The sequence below is a fragment of the Dipteris shenzhenensis genome, chromosome 11 (assembly GCF_047967505.1).
Source record: "Dipteris shenzhenensis isolate YYH24624 ecotype China chromosome 11, Dip_SZ_1.0, whole genome shotgun sequence".
NCBI classification, from domain to species: Eukaryota; Viridiplantae; Streptophyta; class Polypodiopsida; order Gleicheniales; family Dipteridaceae; genus Dipteris; species Dipteris shenzhenensis.
In genome coordinates, this window is record NC_141606.1 from 22,453,503 (window position 1) to 22,475,575 (window position 22,073).

Genomic DNA, 22,073 nt, shown 5'->3' on the forward strand with positions numbered 1-22,073 from the left:
TTTTGTAAACAGCCTGACTTGAGGGGCCGCCAAGCTAGGTGCGCAAAGCTCATGCAGAAGTTTAATTTAACGATTCGGTACCGAAGAGGGAAAGATAATAAGGTTGCTGATGCGTTGTCTCGCATTATGCACAATATGAGTTTCACGGTATTAGAGAGTGCTCTAATGACCGAGATCAGAGAAACTCAAAAGGTGGACGAGTTTGTCCAGAGTCTATGGCCTAAGGCTCATGTGTTAAAACCCGGGGAAAACGAAAAGGATGACCTGGCGTCCAGAAAAGGCCACACATATGCAAGATATACCATAAGGGATGGTATGCTGAAAAGAAATGGCAAGGTTGTAGTACCTAGTCAGAATGATCTCAGGCAGAGAGTCATTCGCCCGTGTGTGGGACATCCAGGAGTCGAGAAGACATATGATCTCGTGAAGCGAGATTTCTTTTGGCCAAAGATGAAAAAGCATGTTCATGAATATGTGACACGGTGTTTTTCGTGTGAGGTAAGCAAGGCCGAGGGGGTGAAGCCACCCGGACTTTTACAGCCCTTGGAGATACCACTAAGTAAGTGGGAGAGCATTTCCATGGACTTTATTGTAGGGCTGCCTACAACACAAGGAGGGTATGATTCTATCCTTGTGGTGGTTGATCGTCTAACCAAGATGGCTCACTTCATTCCGACTAGGGAGTTTGTTAGTGCCCCGCAAGTGGCACTAACAAACTCTGAAAACATGGAGGCATTATTTATATGGTTCAGAGTTTTATGTGGATGTGGATCATGATACTCTGAAACACTTTTGTAAACAGCCTGACTTGAGGGGCCGCCAAGCTAGGTGGGCAAAGCTCATGCAGGAGTTTAATTTAATGATTCGGTACCGAAGAGGGAAAGATAATAAGGTTGTTGATGCGTTGTCTCGCATTATGCACAATATGAGTTTCACGGTATTAGAGAGTACTCTAATGACCGAGATCAGAAAAACTCAAAAGGTGGACGAGTTTGTCCAGAGTCTATGGCCTAAGCCTCATGTGTTAAAACCCGGGGAAAACGAAAAGGATGACCTGGCGTCCAGAAAAGGCCACACATATGCAAGATATACCATAAGGGATGGTATGCTGAAAAGAAATGGCAAGGTTGTAGTACCTAGTCAGAATGATCTCAGGCAGAGAGTCATTCGACAGTACCATGATAGCCCGTGTGCGGGACATCCAGGAGTTGAGAAGACATATGATCTCGTGAAGCGAGATTTCTTTTGGCCAAAGATAAAAAAGCATATTCATGAATATGTGACACGGTGTTTTTCGTGTGAGGTAAGCAAGGTCGAGCGGGTGAAGCCACCCGGACTTTTACAGCCCTTGGAGATACCACTAAGTAAGTGGGAGAGCATTTCCATGGACTTTATTGTAGGGCTGCCTACAACACAAGGAGGGTATGATTCTATCCTTGTGGTGGTTGATCGTCTAACCAAGATGGCTCACTTCATTCCGACTAGGGAGTTTGTTAGTGCCCCGCAAGTGGCGGATTTGTTTATTAGACATATATTTCGTCTGCATGGATTGCCTAGATCCATAGTGTCAGACAGAGATGTAGATTTACCGGTCATTTTTGGACCGCGGTATTTGAGACACTAAGGACTGAGTTGGGAATGGGTAGTGGGGATCATCCTAAGACGGATGGTCAGACAGAGAGAGTCAACCAGACTTTAGAGGATATGCTGAGGGCATATGTGTCATTGAGGCAACATACATGGGACAAGTGGTTGCCATTGTTAGAGTTTGCCTACAATGATAGAAAACATTCCTCTACCGGGTTCAGTCCGTTTAAGCTGAACTATGGTTATAGACCAGCAAATCCGACTATAGTTGGAGTACCTCAGAAAGTGCCTAGTGCCGCGAACTTTGTGGTTCAGATGCGGGAGATGCTAGCGCTTGCAAGAGCTAATATCCGCCAGGCTATGGATAGAGCCAAGGTGTATGCGGATGAAAACCGATCTATAAGAGTATTTAAGGAAGGAGAAAAAGTTTTTCTTAGAGTTCCTTTGCACTCGGAGTCGTTAACTTCAGGAGAGTGTGCTAAGTTATCACCTCGATACTGTGGGCCGTGGTTAATTCTAAAGAGAATAGGTAAAGAGAATAGGCAAGGTAGCCTATAAATTAGAATTGCCACAGGGGTGTAAGGTGCACCCGGTTTTTCATGTTTCGCGCTTAAAGAAATTTTTACATGCAGGTGACTCACTAATCAAAGGTGTGGTTTTGTTTCAGGAGATAGAGGATAATGCAAGGCGCAAACCAACAAGAATCTTGGACCGAGGAACAATGCAAATACGAAATCGGAAGATACCCACGGTGTTGGTTGCATGGCATGGTCAGCCTCTATCCGAAGCTACCTGGGAATCCGTATACCAGTTGCGGAGAGTGTTCCCAAACTTTATCATCGAGGACGCTGATGTCTGAAGAGGGAAGGAATGTTACGCTCTAGCCGAGGTAGCATGACCTCGGAAGAATCAGTCAACATTTCCCTTAAAGGATCTATGTTTGTAATATATTTGTTTGCGCTTCATGTAAATGATCGGGAGGGAATTAATGTCAAGGTCCTAGGTGAGGGTTGATAGCACCAGACTAGGTGGATCTAAGGCTAAGGGCCTAATGCAAGAAATGTGCCTATGGGCAATTGAAATTAAAGTATCCCAAGAGAGGGGTGAAAAGATGCATTAGGAAGGCCATCTGATGATGACATGTGGCATCTAGATCCATCTAGGGAGATGGGGCTTGTTGGAGTTAGTGAGAGAAGAGAATGCACTGTTCACGTATGTTTTTAATTTGAAATTTCTCTGTCAGCTCTCATGCTTCAGCAAGGTTGGCTGGGTGGAACAATATTGGTGCTACTCCCGTGATCTGTCTGTAATTAGAAGCAAGTGTGTAACATTGTATGTGTCGATTACAACAGTCCAAGTCATCTCCACAAGCTGAATGTGCAGTAGCCATCATTATCGACGCAAGTGCAGATTCAATACTAGGGCCTCTGCATCACACGGTACCCAATCTCTGACTGCTACAAGATCTGCTGCAGTTAAAACTAGCCAAGCTGCATTCGTTATGTCTTCTGGCCTAGAGAGGAGACCTACTTTTACCATGTTGAATTGACTAGTTTAGAATTGTTGTGTAGTTCATTTGTTTCTTGCCTTGTGACTCCTGCATGCTTTCAAGAGAGCCTTTTAAGGGAAAAGAGACTTTCAGCTTGTATTTGCATCGGCAGGCCAAAATGTCCTCACCTACAAAGTCCTAGAATATCATTAGTAGCTCCTTTAACCATGCTTTCACCATCTGATCAGCCTAAGTATTGATGGATGTATGCCTCGTTAACTGTCATCTGTGATAGCTTATGTCATTGACATGAACCATCATCGGTGGCACTGCATAGGGAGTTGTGTACTATCTTTCAACACCATCTTTGGCTGACCCACAATTACCAATCATGACAGAGCAGGTCCAATTGGCAGCACGTTCCTCACTTGGTGAAAGGTCCCTCTAGAGCGGGGGGGGGAAAGGGATTGTCCAAAGAGTCAGACCTTGTACAACTTTGACCTTGACACTCATATAGATGTCCAAGGCACTCGCAGCATGCCAAATACTGATCGTTGTACCACCTTTTGCAATCGTCACCTTAAAGACATGCAAAGGGACCCACATTAGACAGACCAAAATTCCTTCAAGCAAACCATCACTCACTAGCAAGCTCTCCAAGAGCCCTTGAGTAGCAATCCACCAACAACAGTCACACCATCTCACCAATATCAAGTCTCACAAGGGAGGTACCCACTGGCTCCCATCAAGCCAATGTGCAGAGAGCCTTCCTCAATCTGCACACCATCTTCCACTCAGTCTGAAATCCCTGCACTGGTCCATGTAGACTTCCTCCTCCAAAACTCCATTCAAAAAGGCAGACTTCACATGACAGATGAGCCAATTCAAGCAACCAATGCAATCACTATATACCTAGATGAATCCAGAAACATTCCCAAACTCATCCTCTAAGAACACAACACAGTGCAGTTTCAATGTCACGCTAGTCACTCATAAGATTGAAAACCATAAACTCCATCACGCATAGCAGGGACTAGCTACTATGACATCCCCACTGACGTCATCAGCGCCCAACAGTGGATGTACACCATAATATAAAAATATGCTCACACATACAAATCCACACACCCACACATACTTGAGCATCCATTCTTCGTACTGAGTTTCTGTCGGCACTCCGAAGGTGAAGGCTAGCACTGTTTGAATAGTCTCCATGAGAACTTGTCAGCGCAAAGGTCTCATCATAATTAAGACCCAATGCCTATGCATAACCTTTGGCCACCAACCTGCCTTTGTACTTGTCGAGAGTTCCATCTGACTTGTCTTTGTAAATCCCATTGGTCCAATCACCTTCCTCTTGGCTCTTCTGGGCGCCAGATCCTTCTTCTGGTCCACCCATTGCAAACTGAGGGACTGATTTCTAAACCTCTACGGAGCCGGTTTGCCATTGTATTTGCTAGTTGTTATGTCAGTTGCATTTGTCTTGAAGTGGGTTCAAATGGAAACACATGTGCCCATTTCAAATTTTGGAGAAGCGGGCAAACTAGATGGGGATAATAACCAGTCTGGAAGGGGAAGCTGAGGAGCCACCTGGTGGCAAGAAAGTTGTGGAAGATAATGATGGGAGAAGATCTAAAGCCTGAGGTCGAAGTGGATGTGGCAGGAAAGGTTCTCTGAGGGGCTGCGAGCTGATGATTAACAGTTTTTGGCCTTCCCATGTCCGTGAACTGCCTACAACAGTTCGATTACAGCAGTACACAAATCTCCTACAACCAGCACAAAACTAAAATTTCCAAGCAATCGCACTTGATTTGTGTAATCCCCTCCTTACAGTTTCCTCACTGCTTTGAAGTTCTACCACAAAATCCTACTGCGATCTGCTCCCTACATCATGCTTCATCATTCGCACTGTTTTAAACCTTGAAACATTTCAGCAACTTGCAGAAACACATCGACTTACCTGGTACCATTCGAGCTGCACTTATTGAGGGCTCCTATGATACAAGCTGATACATTTCCACTAGGATCTAACCCTAACACAATCCAAAAAGAATCAACAAACCTAAACAAAGATCAGCAAGCGGCTCACCTCCCAGCCACCCCTGAGCACATGGGCTAGAGTTCAAACTCCCACAAGGCTATGCCCATAGCTCCAGCGTTCCATACCACCAAAACCGTCCACCAAGAACCTTCAGCATAGTATCTTGTGATCCGCCATGTAGAAGGTAGGAGTTTGGCTCATGATCTAGACCAAACCGTCCAAGGGTGTCAACAAACGGAATGCCAACCTGATAGCCTTAGCCACACTTATAAAGAAGAGCATTCCACTTTCCAAAAAGCATCTTGGCTAAATATAGCCAACTAGCCCTTTGCTATCCTCTAGCCACACATTCGCTTTGCTTCCCTTAATCCTAGGACCCCTAACCTTGCTGGATTAAGTCCACTAATCCAAGGACTAGCATCCAAGTACATAACACTCTGAATCAACATAGCCCTCACCTGCTCACAAGTGAGCGGCCTTGACCTTTCCGAGGTCGTATCGGTAACATCTTGAGAACGAGCATCAGCAACAGAATGACCAACTGCTCCGGGTTGATCTCTTAGTGCCTTCACTTTCGTGCGTTAATCCTACAAGGTGTCACCCTCCTCCATCCTCATGGTGAGTGAGGTTGAGGATCCTTGACGCATTGTTCATTTCATATAGGTCCTTTGGGATCTCCCATGCTTCCTTCAAAGTACCTGCAAACTAAATGTGCAAAATGAACAGCTCAACCAAAGCCAGGGTTGAGTGCCCTATTTTTCACACAAAGAAAAGAGCCTAGAGCTTTATGAAAATCTGTGAATTTCTCAGGCACAGCCACGAGTAATTGAACTATGACCTAACTGCTGCCCCTCTCCACCATCTACAAAGGATTTCGAACCAGTGCCCTGAAGACCAATGCATTCTTAGCAAAGATCTATGATTCTCAGAGCCCGGTATACCAAAATATATACAACTGCAAACACTATCTCAGAGTGACTAGTACACTGATCATAGAAGTTCCTAGGTAGCACAGTAAGGGTGAGACATGAAGTGTCACCAAGCGACCTCTAGATATTTGTTCCTGTCTGTACCAAGAAACCTATGCTCTGCTGAGCCTAAAGGAGCCACAACCAAAGTCGGCTCAAGCTGAAAAGCCTCTAGGTAAAGTTATAACAATTGGGGTATATCTACCAGATCACGCTCCTCCAACCACTTCGCATGCAATGGTGAATAATTTTGAAATTTCACCAGATAGTGACGGGAAACTTTACCTCTGACTATCCTTTCCGTATGTGCCTATACCTACTCTGGAACTAAGATCTCATCAAGTTCCTTAACCGCTGGTGGCTGCATCTCAAGAGGCATATCCTTTGGTACATTACCACGGAAGGGTGTAAGAGGACTCACATGAAAGGCATTATGAATCCCCCAATAATGTAGCTTCAATCTGTAAGCTACATCATTGGTCTTCTGCAAGACTTCAAAAGGCCAATAATATCTCATTAAATTGGTGTATAGCCGGTCTTTACCACTTTTATTTTTAGCCTTGTCTTTTCAAAGCACAAAAAAACCCAATCACCCTCTGCAAACTCTAGTGCATGGTGTTGTTATAGACGAACTCCACCAATGGCAAATCCCATTGTGTCTTATGCTTGGACACATAGCATTTCAAAAGATCAAGCATAGTGGAATTAGCCTCTTCCAGGCGCCCATCTATCTGTGGATGAAAAGAAGATGAGAGATCTAAAGTAGTGCCCATATTCTCAAAAGGCCCTCTCCAAAACAAACTCATCATACACACATCTATGTCATTAGTGATAGATTGATGCATGCCATGGTACTTAAAGATATTCTGCATCAGCAACCTTGCTATATGATCCGCTGTTATCTTTTTCCTCAACGAAATGAAATGAACCTATTTACTGAACCTGCATATCACAATACATATCCTATCATTCCCTGTGGGTGTAGTGTCCTAGGAAGATCAAAAATAAAACCCATAGCAATGCTCTCTCACGGTCTATCCAAAACAGGCAACAGATGTAATAATCCAGGTGCCTTCTGTCGGTCAAACTTGACCTTTTGACAAATAATGCATGTCCTGACAAAAGCTTCTACATCCCGTCTCAATGCTGGCCAAGAGAAGAAATGCTCAACTGCCTTCCCGTGGCATCAATGTCTTGCATACAGTGGAGCGTGATTCTCTCTCAAAACCTTAGGCCTCAACGGCTTTGTGACACAAAAGCAACCATGCATCATAGAAAACCACCTCTGACAGTATAATACTCATGATGCTGACCATCAGACAATTGATCACAGATCCTTGCAAAATCCTCGTCCTCTGCATACTGGTCCTTCATGCATTCAACTCATCATGGTATGCAATGGATACTGCTGAAACTTGCGGTTTTCTTGATAATGCATAAACCACAACATTCCTTTTGCTCTCCACATGCACTATTTGGAAGTGATACATGGATGAGAAATAGGCCCAACGCATATGTTTCTCAGACAACTTAGACTGAGTGAGGGAGTATCTCAAGGTCTAGTGATATGTTTGCACAGTGAAATCAATCCCTAGCAGGGAATGCTTTCATGTAGAAAGAGCATGAACTACAGCCAACAACACCCTATTCTCATAGGCAATAACCCGTCCATCCTCAATGAGAACTGCCTCACTGCTATTCCCACATGCATCACATTGGACAACAAAAGCTTTTCGGAGATCTGGTAAGATCAACACTGGATCCAAAGTAAAATTTCCTTTCAGCTTTGCAAATGCTGTGATTTCTTTTTCAGCTGATGCAAATGGCACTCCCTTCTTCTGTAATGCATGAAGCAAGGCAGCAAAATGATGTATGAACCATTTATAATACAAGCATAAACCCAAAAAGCTATGTACATCATGCAAGGTCCTCACTATGACCAACTGCGAATTGCCTCTATCTTAGCAAGATCCATACGCACCCCATCCTTAGACGCAATGTGTGCCAAAAAGTGAATCTCAAGCATAAAGAGCTCACTTTTCTTTGCATTTATGACCAGCCTATGCTTTCTAATGCTTCCTATGATGTGCCTCATCCCTTGAGGACACTATCATATCATTAGAGAAAGTGCCCATAAAAGATATGTGCTCCCAAAGTATTCTATCCATCATTCGGTTAAAAGTGACAAGAGCATTCGTGACCCCAACTGGCATAACCACGAACTCATACAGCCCAAAAGTGGTCCTAAAAGCTGTCTTGGACACATCCTCAGGCCGGATGCGTATCTAATGATACCCACTCTTGAGATCTATACGGCTAAAAATGGCTGATCCCACCAATTGATCCAAGATATCATCAATTATCAGAATGGGGAATCAATTCTTGATTGTTATCTTGTTCAATGCAAAATAGTCTATGCACATTTGCGATGAACCATCCTTTTTCTAGACCAACAACACTGGTAAAAGTAAGGAGATGAACTTGGCTAACTCAGCCCCTTTTTCAATGATTCATTCACTTGGCTCATGATCTCTTCCTATTGGGCTGCACTAACTCTATATGGTGGCTTGTTCAGTGGACTACTGCTTGGCATTACATCAATAGCACGATCCTCAGGTCTTGCAGGTGTAAGTTCCCCTGGCAAAGAGTCAGAAAAACAATCCCCAAAGTGACTAAGGTAATGTGTCTGCTCTTTATCCATGTTAGACAAAGTAAACTGTGGATCATCACACTTAGCATCTTTTGCAAAATTGAAGTACATAGAAAAATGATTTTTTCATTACTATGCAAATGGCAGAATCAGATGAAACAGGAACTGACTCTCCCAAGTTTGGCATCCAGAACTGGAGTCTTTCATCTATGCATCAGAGTGATCTTCCAATTGTAAGTATCCACCACTGCACAAACTCGATGACACCATGGCATTCCCAACAAGACATCACAACCCTCAAGTGGCCATGATATAAAATTATTTATTGTCCACAAAACTTTGAATGTGCAAACAGAGCTTCCCAATGATAGAGGTAACAAGTGTACTAAACCCATGGCAAGCCATGCCTGCCACACTCATGGTTCCCATCTCTTCTGCATGGATTCCCAACTTACTTGCTAACTTGGAAGAAATAAAGTTTGCACGAGCCCCTGGATCAAGATCAAAGACATCTGATCTCTCACCTTGCCCCATGCTTGGCATAGCTCAATGGCATCCCCATTTGGCTGCTCACTAATAACATCAAGCATCAATCCTGCAGTGGGCTTAGGCTTCTTGCCTTTCCGATCGCCCTTATCATCAGCTTTCTCCTTTAATTTGTGCTTTGGGCAGTCTCGGCGGGCTACATGCCTCTCTTCTTTGCAATGAAAGCATTGGGCATCCATTAAATCTTTCCTTTCTTCACGTGACAGCCAATTAGCATGTAGTCTATCGTGTAAAAGGAGCCTTGAAAACATACCTTGGCATCTTGTTTTCTTAGGATTATCATACTTACTTCTCTTGTAACCACTAGCCTTTCCTAGCAACAATGCATCAACTGCAGTTGCATTTTCAATCAACTGTGACATGTTGGTTACTCTAACATTAGTGCAGTAATCTCTAATTTCTTTTGGCAGCCCACAACAATACCACAGTTTCAGCATGGACATGGGTGGGCAGATACACCAAAGGCCCGTGAGACCTTGCTCATGGAGATACATAGTTTTCGTGAGCGTGAGATGGAACTGACTCGCTTCGCACGGAAGCATGTCCGCTTCAACCAAGAGCAGAGCTGCATCATACAGGAGCAAGCTAGGGCCATTCGGGAGCAAGTGGGTCTTATTCAGGGACTCAGACATTATATCATGCAGCTCCAACAGGAGGTCACAGCCATACACATTGTCCCAAGGAGTACTCCGGTGGTCGAGGCACAGATTGCGAGCATGCAATCAGCTATTAAGGAGACTTCCAGATGGGTTGACGTAGCCAAACGGAAACCCGCAAGGGTAACCGTTTCGGCTACCCTCATGGAGCAGCAGCAGAGAGCCAGTAAGGCTCTCAACATCAAAGTACGCAGAATCCCACGCACTGAGGCTACACCGATGGTAGATGCGACTGCGTTCGTGGTCGCTACCCTAGGTGTGGCTGAACACAAGATAGAGAGGGCATGGCGGGTGGGGAGAGATCCCAACCAAGAGCAACCCTTGATCATATGGTTCCATGACACTCAGGCACGACTTTCAGCTCTATGATGCAAGTCAGTCCTTCGAGATCAGCCAGCGATCTCTATGGATGAGGACCTCACACCTCTAGAGGTTGAGGAGAGGCGCTCTTTGCTGCAACAGCGGGATCAGACCTGGAAGGAGGGGAAGTGGGCAGTGGTACGAGAGGGACGACTTCTTACAGGCCCTCGTAGGGCACCTGCCCCCTCCCCTACATAGGGAAGCGGGGTCTATGAGACTCACATATTCGAGACCCTGTCTTGTACCATTTGGAACTGTAATGGTATCTTATGGTCAGAACCAAGGAACTTCTCGGAATCCTATACAGGCCACGACATAGTCTTTTATATAGAGACACATCAGAGTCCAAAGCGCCCTCTTCCAATAGTCAACAGATATACATGAGTGTCTGCCTACAGAGATGAGACGAGGGGTACAGGAGGAGTTTGAGGTTCAGGTGGAGTTGCAGTCCTTTTCAAATCCACACTTCGGGGGACCATTTCAGTAGAGCAGAGAGATACACATTCCAAATTTCTTTGGATCCAGATTCGACACATGGACAACCAAGATCTGTTTGTCGCAGTTTGCTACTTCCCCCCTGAGACCTCCCACTTTGCCAGAGATATCTGAGGTGATGATGAGACATCCCCATTTGCTGCCTTTTATCAGTCCATCGTTGACTTCTCTAGCCGTGGAGAAGTCCTAGTGGGGGACTTCAATGCGAGGACAAGGGCCCATAAGGTACCACTTCTTGACTTCAGAGATGATTCCACTCTACTGCCAGATATTGACCTTGAGGAGGTAGGTATGCTACGGGTTTCGACGGCTGACACGCGAGGTCCATTCTCATCTTATGGGCAAACCCTATTAGACCTCGGCAAGATACATGATCTCATTATCTATAATGGTCTTGACAAATGGCCCGCTTCAGGTGGTTTCACATGCTTTCCACATGGGGGGGGCTCCAGTGTTGTTGATTACATCATGGGATCCCCTGTCTTCACATCTCGCATTACTAACTTCACTGTAGCACCTCTCTCCCCAGGGGCTGATCATACATATCTTTTCTTTAGCATCTCCACCTCCCTTCGCATAGCACCTTCCACCCCACTCAGTGCTTACTCCACCTACCACGATATACGCTTTGATCGGGATCACTCACCTTCTTACTCTGGCCGTCTGTACATACTTCTCACTTATATTGACTTCATACCCCTTTTAGAGGATCGTGTTGCCCTTGTCACCCGCTCACTACACAAGGCTGCCATTCACGCTTTCCCCCACAGCACTCGCTCCACCCGCCCACCACCCCCTGGAACCGTACCCTGTAATAGTTGGTACGATGATGAGTGTAAGGCTTTACGCCGTCAACTCAAGTTCGAAACCAAAAACAGTATTCCGAGCGCACCAGATACGATAAGCGAATACCGTAGACTGGTACGGAGGAAGAAACTAGACTTCGTTCGTCGGAACGAGGTGGAGCTACTGAACATTTTGTTTAGTAACAACTCTAAGGACTTCTAGCGGAGATTTCTAGAAGGATGGCGGTTCCCTCCGCCACTCACTGACACTCAGATCTAGTTTGATTATGCACGCACACTTTATGACATCCCAAATCAGCCAGTCCCTAACCTCTCACACATGCCTCGTCTCACATCCTGCACCCTCTTCGCTAGAGGGGTAAAGGATGCCGTAATGAAACTTCATAATGGCCGAGCGAAGGATCATGAGGGGCTATGCACTGAGTTCATTGCATATGGGATTAACCTCCTAGCCCTGATCTTAGCAAAGCTTTTAATGAAGCTGTTTGTTTCGGATTTCCACACACTTGGACCATTAACACTATCTCACCCATCCACAAGGCAAGGGATCCTAGGAGCCCGAAGAACTACAGGACTGTTATAATTGGACATATCATGTCCAAGATTTATGCATCAGTACTTGACTCCGAGGTTAGCAGACTTGCAGAGTGTCGAGGACTTAGAGCAGCAGGACAGTCCGAATTTCGGCGCGATCATGGAACCATGGACCACATTCTCACGCTCAGATGTATCATCGAGGAGGCGAGGTCACGGAAGCAGAGAGTTTATTGTTGCTTTGTGGATTTTCGCAAGGCATTTGACACGGTTCCGAGAGCCCGCCTCATACAGCACCTATAGGACTTGGGTTATGACCAAGAGATCATTTGGGTTGTCATGACACTTTACGAGAGAGTTTCGAGCAGAGTTCGAGCAGGATCCAGGTGGATAGACGAGATCATCAGTACCATCGCGGTCAAACAAGGGTGTCCTTTGTCACCTACCTTGTTTGGCCTCTACATTGACGAGCTTGAGACAGTGATGTAGACACAGGGGGGTGTAGGTTGCTCTCTTGCGGGCACGCTGATCCAAATTTTGCTCTACGCAGATGACGTGGCTCTCGTCTTCCTCAGCAGAGGGGCTTCAAAGACACCTAGACGCACTACAGCCCTTTTGTGAGTCTCATGATTTTTTTTTGGCAAAAAGTGAGTCTCATGATTTGAAGGTCAACCTGGGTAAAACCAAGGTCATGATCTTCAATACATCTCGAGCCATCATGCGTTAGGAGCAGTTCACATTTGAGGGGTCATCTGTTGAGATAGTTTCATCATACACTTATCTTGGGGTTATCTTCTCCGGACCCAACTTCACTATGAGACCCGCGATGCAAGCACGCTTGAGTAGAGGATATGCTTCACTGGCCAAACTAGAGAGGCAGTGCTTCCGCTCGCACTTTCAAGATCCACGCACCAAGGGGTTGCTTTTTGACTCCTTGGTTCGCCCAGCGGGGATGTACGGCAGCCCTTGTTGGGGACCAGACTTATCGAATACAGAGTAGGCTCGTGTGGAGCGGCTACATGTTCTCATGTTATCACGGATGATTCGTGGTAAGTCATCCGTCCCTCACCAGATCATTCAAGCTGAGTTTGGGTCACCCCCTTTACAGCTAGATGCTGCATTTCAAGTCATCACGTATCTGTACCAAGTTAGGGAATATGGGGATTATACCTCAGGGCGTAGCAGGCTACCATGGATAGCTCTATCCTCTTCTATGGCACTTGCAGCAGGAGGAGACCAGAGGTGCTGGTATGCTCGTACAGAGAGATGGTTTGAGCGATTGGGGCTCCACATGGATAGACTACCTTCCTTCCAGTACAGCATGGATGCTCCGTTTTCTCCCCTCTTATCACACGAGATCAACCAGGTTATCCGTGAGGATCTACTACAGCTACACACCGTTTTCTCCCCTCTTATCACACGAGATCAACCAGGTTATCCGTGAGGATCTACTACAGCTACACACATTTCGGACCTGGTTGGGACCAAGTGAACTCCCAGTGAAGCTTAGCTTCTACAGAGATCACTTCTTACATATCACAACAGAGGGTTTTATTGACCCACTAGGATACACGTAGATTCACCTACCCCACTCGCTGAGGATCTCTCTTGGGCAGTTCCGGGTCTCTTCACACAGACTTCGCATCGAGAGCGACAGAGCAGAGCGACTGCCCAGGGAGAGGCGCATATGCACACTGTGTGACATGTAGGAGGTTGAGACAGAGGAGCATTTCATCTTCAAGTGTCCTGTGTACTATGAGATTTGAGGGCGTTTCCACTGCCTCTTCAGGGATAGTTATCGGATTTTGGCTTGTTTCCTCTCCTCCCCAGACCAGCGGTGTTTGGCAAGTTTCATTCATGAGGCACTTAGACACCGTGAGAGGATACTCCGAGCACGGAGACAAGAGCATACTTCTTCCTAGGCTGATCCCTCTCAGAGCTCTATCACGGAGTTCTTTCAGCTAGATCACATGGACCCCCACAAGACGAGACCTCGACATGACCGTGACTCGGAGCCTGTGACCCGACAGCTCAAACAGAGGGTCGACACACAGATCACACTTGGGGACATATTCTCCTTGTTTAGAGTCGGAGCCTGACCGACAGGGGTCACAGTAGCCCTTGTCAGACGCAGAGCTACGACCAAGGGACGTACCAAGACCGCACCTTTGAGTGGCCGACAGAACTCTATTGCCGACTTCATGCCTCCACTGCCTCATCCATCCTGATATCTTGCTGCTGCTGATGATGATGATGATATTGATGACGATGCTGAGATTGATATACAGTCAACCATCGACATGACTATGTTGTACTTAGGACTTAGTACTGCCATTCTGCATTTTTGCACTTTGCATTGGTATGGACGCTCGTTTAGTAGCTCCACTACAACAGCTTGTTGTATCAAGATTTTCAGTCTCATAGATCCATCGGTCTTCTGAAGACTTTAATAAACATTCTTTCTTTCTTTCTTTTTGACAGTGGCACATGCCAATAAGAACGAACGGGCAGCAAAGCCTCCCAAAACGTCTTGTTGTACTCTTCAAGATTGTGGCCATTAGCTGCATTTAACTTGTACTAGGCTGTCATCGCATCCACCTCAAATGTGGTAATAAGGCAAGCAATTGAGAATATATGTTTAAACTGAATCCAAGAAGACTGTGCCTTATTCTGAAGTAACAAGTTTGTCCACCGTTGTAATGCATTCCCTTTCAGAAAGGTGGCTGCCTTATGCACCTTAGAAGACTCAGTGAAGTTGCCTCCTGAAAAGGCTGAATCAAATTGTTGAACAAAAGTCAAAGCTTTCAACCTATCTTGTGCCCCATTAAAGAAAGGTCTCAAATTTCATTGCTGCCCCACCTTCCTTAAAGTCATTTGCCTTGCCTTTGGGTGTCAAGTTGTCATAAAAAGGTGGCTGCAAATATGGGGCATGAAAACCATTGCCCACATCATGACCAACATTTCCACTACCCATACCGGGGTTTGGCAAACCAGCCCTAGTCCCCTGCATACCAGACCTACCTGTAGGACCTCCCATATTGCACTTTGCATCCCAGGCTGCATGCCAATGTTTGCATAAACTTTGCACTCGGGCTGCATAACCTCAAGCATAGTCCCTTGCATACCTTGCATCACAGGCTGAAAACCAGCAGGGTAGTTTCCAAGCACTCCTTGACTATCCATAACTTGACCAGTGTTCAAGGTGGAATCCTCCCTGAACACTCAAAGATTAAGCTTTGCCAACTATTAACAGAAAACAGTGAAAAGAATGTACAGTCGGAAGACAAAGAGCAATCAAAATCCAATTTCTCATCAAAAAAAGGCATTTAACATTGGAACTGCAGCCAAAGTACATCCTTTCCATTCGGGAACATGGAGAATAGTCCATCCCCTCAGCATAGAACTTGCCCAAAACGTATATGCAGTCCAAATCCAGTCAGACAATAGTCTGAATCCAGTCAAACAACAGTCAGACAGCAGTCTGACTGTTACATATCAAGACACCGTTACCAAGAAGATCCCCAAGGAGTTATAACTGACCATCATGGTTCTAGGGCAGTCTCTTGATGCCCGACAGATTTTCCAAGGACAGTCATGCTTATGACACCTCTCATTGGAAAACTTAGGATCCATATGGATCACGAGGACCCTTTTGAACAATATGATGTAGTTTTAAGGATGCCTTTGTTGTATCGGAAAGAACTGCATATCATGATGCCTAAAACGAACCTTGTTTTCAATCATAGAGGAAGAGAACATAGCATTGTTGCCAAGGGGAAGGGAATCTATTCCCATTGTATCCAGTGTCTCCGTAGGAAAACTAAATAAAGTGTTTGACAGATTACTGATTCTTGTCGAGGAAAAAGAGAATGAACTGAACCAAAAGTTGGATTGCATTCTCCACATCAAGAAAACTTCAGTTCTTACATGCTTTTAAAAAGTGTTTTTCAGATTCATTGCCTGAAGTGTTACCTCCAGAACGGCCGTCATCACGCTCATTCCAAGGAGTGATCCTCCTAATCGACCACCCTCTCAGGTGCATGCAGCCCAGACTGAGAGGAGATCACGGCACAGGTACAGGATTGGCTCTCCAAAGGACTAATCCAACCCATTTCTTCTCCTTTTTGCTCACCTGTGTTGTTGGTCTAGAAGAAAGATGGGTCTTATAGAATGTGTGGAGTAGAGGGCCCTCAACAAGATGACTGTTAAGAACAGAATTCCAATTCCACGCATTGATGATGTGTTGAATCGATTAAGAGGAGCCACTTTTTTCAGCAGGGTTAACTTGTGCAGTGGCAATCATCAGATCACGATTCATCCCCAACCCCAAGATATCCATAAGGCGGCCTTTCGGACTTCATGCAAGTTCTTGGTCATGCCCTTTTGGCTTAACAAATGCTCCAGCTACTTTCAATAGGATGGACTGGATTTTCCAACCTCGTAGACACTTTACAGGTACCATCTTTGATGATGTTCTTGTGTGCATAAAAGACATCTAGCCATAGTGTTCCAGGAACTCAAAGATAACAAGCTCTTATCAATGGAAAGAAAAGTGAGTCACATCAAAAATCTCAAGGGCATCCACAAGCAAATGTTGAATGGTGTGTAACCTCAATGATAGCCAACCTAAAATGATACTCCTAGGTCAGGAAGAGAAAAGAAAATCAGTTAAAAGATGCTTAGATATACATGGCAAATTTTATCACATGCATTACCCTCTAAGATAGCTCACTAAATCCCAGGATCGCTGTCTCAGCTTTGAAAATTAAATATTGCAGCAGCCAAATCACCCCAAAACAGACTTCATCTTGAAAGATATGAAAATTGTTACCTTCACCACTGATTCACCACTGACATAGCTTACCTATCACCTTCCCAGTTCCCACCTAGCTAAAGAGGGATTATTATTTTCCCTCGACATCATAAAGGCAATGCACCATACATCATCAAAGCAGCATTCATATTTATCAAAGGTTGTGAACCATGTGTTTCAAATCTGCTTCAGCTTCAAATACCAAATTGGATTTAATCCACGTCCTTGTGGCATTGCTACCAAGGTGACAAAGGATTCAACCCAAACACCAAAAATGAACTTTGGCTATACACAATGGGAGCCCCAACTTGTCTTATAAATGAAAGACCCATCCAATCCCAGACATATCCATCATATTTAGAAAATGCACTTAGTTTCTCATTTTCAATACCAGCAGGCATGCCACCCAGGAAGTTTATTTTCACATTCTTAATCTCAATGTGCTTCTAGATGCTATAATGACTCTGATTCTGATATTTGAGCTGAAACAGATACAATTCAAATGGCTGAGCCAAAAATTGAAGCAACATCTGAAAAGGTTACTACTCTTTATCTCAGTACCTCCTTGGAGGCAAGCATTGGTCCATTACTTATCCCAACCACTACACGTTCAGTGGCTAAGTCTGCAGCTGCCTAATCAAATCAAGAAAATTATCATCAATGTCTCACCCTCACCAAGCCACCCACAATTTTAAAAAATTATACTGTTTCTTAAACCTCAACTCTTACACGTCTGTATAAATTAGAGGCTTAACTTGCTATGTCATAGAATTCAACAATACTGTTACGAATCAGAACCTTAGATTTTCAGTTCTGATACAGCACAGTGACACTCAAACGATTCACGAACATAACAAATATGGGAGAAAAACCAATGTGAGGATTTTGTGTATTCTCACTATGATATAAACAAAAATTAGAAGGCCAAACAAAAACTGATGTACCTTTAAAAGGCTCCTATGACCCTCATGTAGATGGTCAAAAGTGCCCCCAAGAACAACAGCTCTATAAGAATTTGGTGGCGAGCAATGTTCCACACAATCAGGGAGACATGCTAGACCATCCCTACAATCACAGACGGCACTCATTGCCACGTTCTAGGCACCACTTTGAATACCTGCAGAATTGGCAAACGTTAGCAAACTTACATAGCTTGCAAAATGCATGCTCTACACATCCTAAAGACAAAATATGAAGACTAGTGAGGCAATAAATAAAAGAATACAAGCTATCTTACACATCAATTGCCATACCAAAACTTACAACATCATTTACAACAAATGATCAACCAGCCCATTCTTGAAATTCCGTGTTCTAATTATCTCTACATTGATAAAGCAATGAAAATTTGGCAACGCAATGAAATATGCAAACTAGGAATCCGACAAATCAATTCCCATTTAACATACCAAGTATACAACGAGTAAAAGTACATCTACCTTAACGTATTTTAATGCAACATAGCATTGCCTTTCAGGATCCGTAAAAGATATGACAAAAAAAACTACAAACCTGACAAGCACTAATGAGTTGCATGCTATGTCTATAATTAGTTACAAAGAGTAGAGCAAACGCTTTCTTGGACTCCATAAACTATTGAGGAACGAACAATGTAACTTACACATTTAATGAGCCATCTCCATTAGACATAACAGAATATAAAAATGAAACGAACTGTCCTATATACCTCAAAATTACAGAGACTTGCTTTTAAGAAGGATTGAAGACCAATATCATGTCTGAAACCCAAATAGCCATGCTCCAATTAGCATATTGGCGCCTAGACTATTGGCGAACCATATATGAGAAGACATCCAAGGCTATCCAAGGAATAAATTTATCTGACAAATCATGGCAGGTATATCGACCACGCCGATAGGGTTTCCAAAATAAAAAGCAAGCCCTCATGGCTGCACTGTCAACCTCTGCCAACATTACTGACAAGTTGTGATAGGCATGACTGAAAGCTCCTCAACCTGCGAGCAGCAAGTAGCCTGCTACCACAAAGACTACTTCAAGTTAACGTTGAGGTCCAAAAATATAGACATAGGTTCATTGAATGGTGACAAGATTCCAGATCGCAAGACAAAAGCAAAATTGAAATTTGGCCTTACAAAAAAGAGCAGAAGTTCTACGCGCAAGACTGATGGAAGATCATCACTATCGAAAGACTAAACATGAGGGTCAATCTTTGGATAAATTGAATACAATCCGATTGATGCAGAAGCTCATATACAGCATCACGGAATACCCACCTGGGGTAGAAGCGGATAAATGAACTCCGGCACGTGGGGTCCCTTTACTTTGCAAGACTTCCTTCAAAGCGAAGAACTCGGCCCTTAGCCAAAGCTGATGAGAAAAAATCATGCGAGACCAGTGGGTAGGATGGCGGAGAAGCGACTTTATGTTTCATCAAGCTAGCCATAGAAAACGAACCAGATCTTCACACACTCATGCAATTATTCTTCATTTCTCTCTACAGACCAAGATAGAGTTGCACGAGATGGTTGTTGCGTCTCTCAATGTACTTTTGTAAGGTTAAAGACTATTTTAAGCATGTTGGCCGATTGGGTATTCTAAAACCCGATTGGTCTTCCTTCGGGTAAAATCACCAACTGAAGAAGGTGATCTTGTACGTCTCGATCAAAGCTAGCAGGGAGCTTACAATGCCTAAATAGGGAACTATTGCTGAAGAAAAACACCAACTAAAGAACCTGATGTTCCACGTCTGGATGAGCTAGCAGGAGATTACAATGCCTAAATACAGCGGTGTTACGCTGAAGCCAGGTTTGCTGGATCATCCGAGCTCGAATCAAACTCCATATACGATACTGTACTCCATATACGATACCTGTTCAAATTGGCAGAGATTCTGGTAGGTGGGTTTGCTGGTCCAAAAGCATCGATCTCTTGCAGGAGCTTGCGTGCGACCTCACAGCGTACTTTTATGTTTGGCAAATTGTTTTGTTTTGGGTTCTCTTAGGCTCCACAACTTATAGATTATACATTTAATGCTCCTATATCAAGCCAATAAGAGCTCGCCACGTGGTTTTGGTGATGATTTTTAGTGATTTTTGCCTGCAGCCTTAGAGTAGCTCCCTGAGTCAAGGCTGGCGAGGACGCTGCTGGCTGGGATGGGCTCAACCGTGTCCCTCCGTGTAGTCCTGCGAAGTTATTCCACTGTCAGCAACCTATTCCACCGTCTGCAACCTGCTCAACTAGTCGTTTTCAGCTTTCATGGAGGCTGTAGCTTAGGCAGTTGCAGAGATAAATGCTGGTCTAGCAAGTTCAACCAGTCCAGCAGTGGAATGCTAGGCTGGAATTTGGAAATTCCAAGCAGCCATACCAGCGGTCCACTGCCAGGAAAAATGTAAAGCTCGGCATTTTCCAGCCATGGGGCTGTGAAAGCATTCCCGGTAGGTGCTCTTAGCATTGGCGAAAGTAGAAATAGTCCAATTAGTGGAATTTTAGTGATTAGCTTTTTTGGCCTGCCCTGGGGGTAGCCTAAGCAATGGCTTTTTGGCAAAGCAAAAATTTCCATATTTTTTGAGTGCTCAAATTCCGATTGGTCCAGGTGTGTTCTTTCTATTTTTGTGCAGGAGTTATGCATGTGCACTTTAAGGCTTTTGTTGCGCTCCTTGGCGTCCTCTACATGCCAATGCGGGGTTTTCTGTAATTCTTCGTTGGCGATCCTCTGCGTGCAATGCAGGGTTTTTCTTCGTTGGCGTCCTCTACGATGCGGGGGTTGTCTTCATGGTCTGCTCTTTATTCTCTGTATTCAATGCAGGGATGTTTTTCGGCGAATTTTTGGCCTCTTGCTCTCGTGAATTTGGTTTGGTGCCGTTCCTTCTGCAACGACTTATTTGTATGAAATCTATCAATCGTGAAGATGGAAACAATTTTATTGCAGTCCCTATCATGGATTTCTTGTGTGGCCGAAATTATGACTTCCTTCTATTTAAGCACACATGGTCGAACTACTATGTAGCGATTCATATGTGCTTTGTTTCATTGTATACCAAATTTGTGCAATGACTAGTTCCACTGACTACATGGATACAAACAGTTGTGCATTTGTGAGAGGTTTGTAGGAGGAAGCTGCCTTTTATTTGTTCATTGCCCTTGCGATATCGTTTTTTATTCTTTTCGCACTTTTCAAGCTTACATGGTTGTCATTGATCACATGTCTTGCTAAAGCTTGCCCTGAGCCTTGAGGTATTGGAATCTCCTTCGACCCCGGTGTCTGCGAAATTTTCTGCGAGTCAATGAATGGAAAATATTGTGAATTCTCCTGATGGGATCGAAGGTATATGCGTGCAATGAATTCACTTTCCTTCACAAGTATTGTTTACGCTCATATCTACGTTGGCGTATGGAGATGCGTTTGCAGGCACGCACACTTTGACTTGAGGAAGCCTGTGTTTCCTGTGTTCGGTCTATTCTCTAGGTCTCTCAGTATTGTGTTTTAGTGTGTAGACAAGTTGGCACTCATCTCTCTTGCGAGAGTTGTGTACTACAATCTGTTTTTGTCGTGTGTTGTAATTTTGATTTTAATATAAATAATTATTTTTTACCTGAGGCTGGCACTCATCTCTCTTAAGAGAGTTGTGTGTTGCAGTCTCAATTTGTATAAGAATGTTTGTTTGTAGGAACTCTTGGGCTGGCACTCATCTCTCTTAAGAGAGTTGTGTGTTGCAGTCCAAGCTTAGTGATGTTTTCATAGACGCTTATTTTGGCACTCATCTCCCTTGAGAGTTGTGTGTTGCAGTCTAAGTTTAGAGATGTTTTCAAGCACACTTAGTCTGGCACTCAACTGCCCTTTGATAGTTGTGTGTTGCAGTCTAAGTTAAATATCATGCGATGTGCTCTTAGACACTTACTCTGGCACTCAACTACCCTTTGATAGTTGTGTGTTGCAGTCTAAGTTAGATATCATGCGATGTGCTCTTAGACACTTAGTCTGGCACTCAACTATCCCTTGATAGTAGCTGTGTGTTGTAGTCTAAGTTAGATATCATGCGATGTGCTCTTAGACACTTAGTCTGCTGTCCCTTAATAGTTGTGTGTTGTAGTTAAAGCCTAGTGTTAGATGGTGAAGTCCACGGTTAGGGTTATACCCAGGTCATTT

At 44.3% G+C, this 22,073-nt stretch overlaps 1 protein-coding gene across 3 annotated transcripts in view; it reads right to left on the bottom strand.

The window, feature by feature from the left end:
* COAD (4-phosphopantetheine adenylyltransferase) overlaps positions 1-20,195 on the bottom strand; it is a 34,899-nt gene extending 14,704 nt beyond the window's left edge. Inside the window, exons 1-3 of one of the 3 annotated variants that reach the window (XM_087381012.1) lie at positions 19,201-19,606; positions 17,890-18,062; positions 17,507-17,578 (exon numbers count right to left, since the gene is read on the bottom strand). In XM_087381012.1, coding sequence (XP_087237138.1) covers positions 17,507-17,578; positions 17,890-18,033 — 216 coding nt within the window. In that variant the 5' untranslated portion in view covers positions 18,034-18,062; positions 19,201-19,606. Of the gene's footprint in view, positions 1-17,506; positions 17,579-17,889; positions 18,063-19,200; positions 19,607-19,697 lie in introns of those variants that run through there. The other 2 variants (XM_087381011.1, XM_087381010.1) reach the window with 2 other exon arrangements.
* Positions 20,196-22,073: the final 1,878 nt, after the last annotated feature.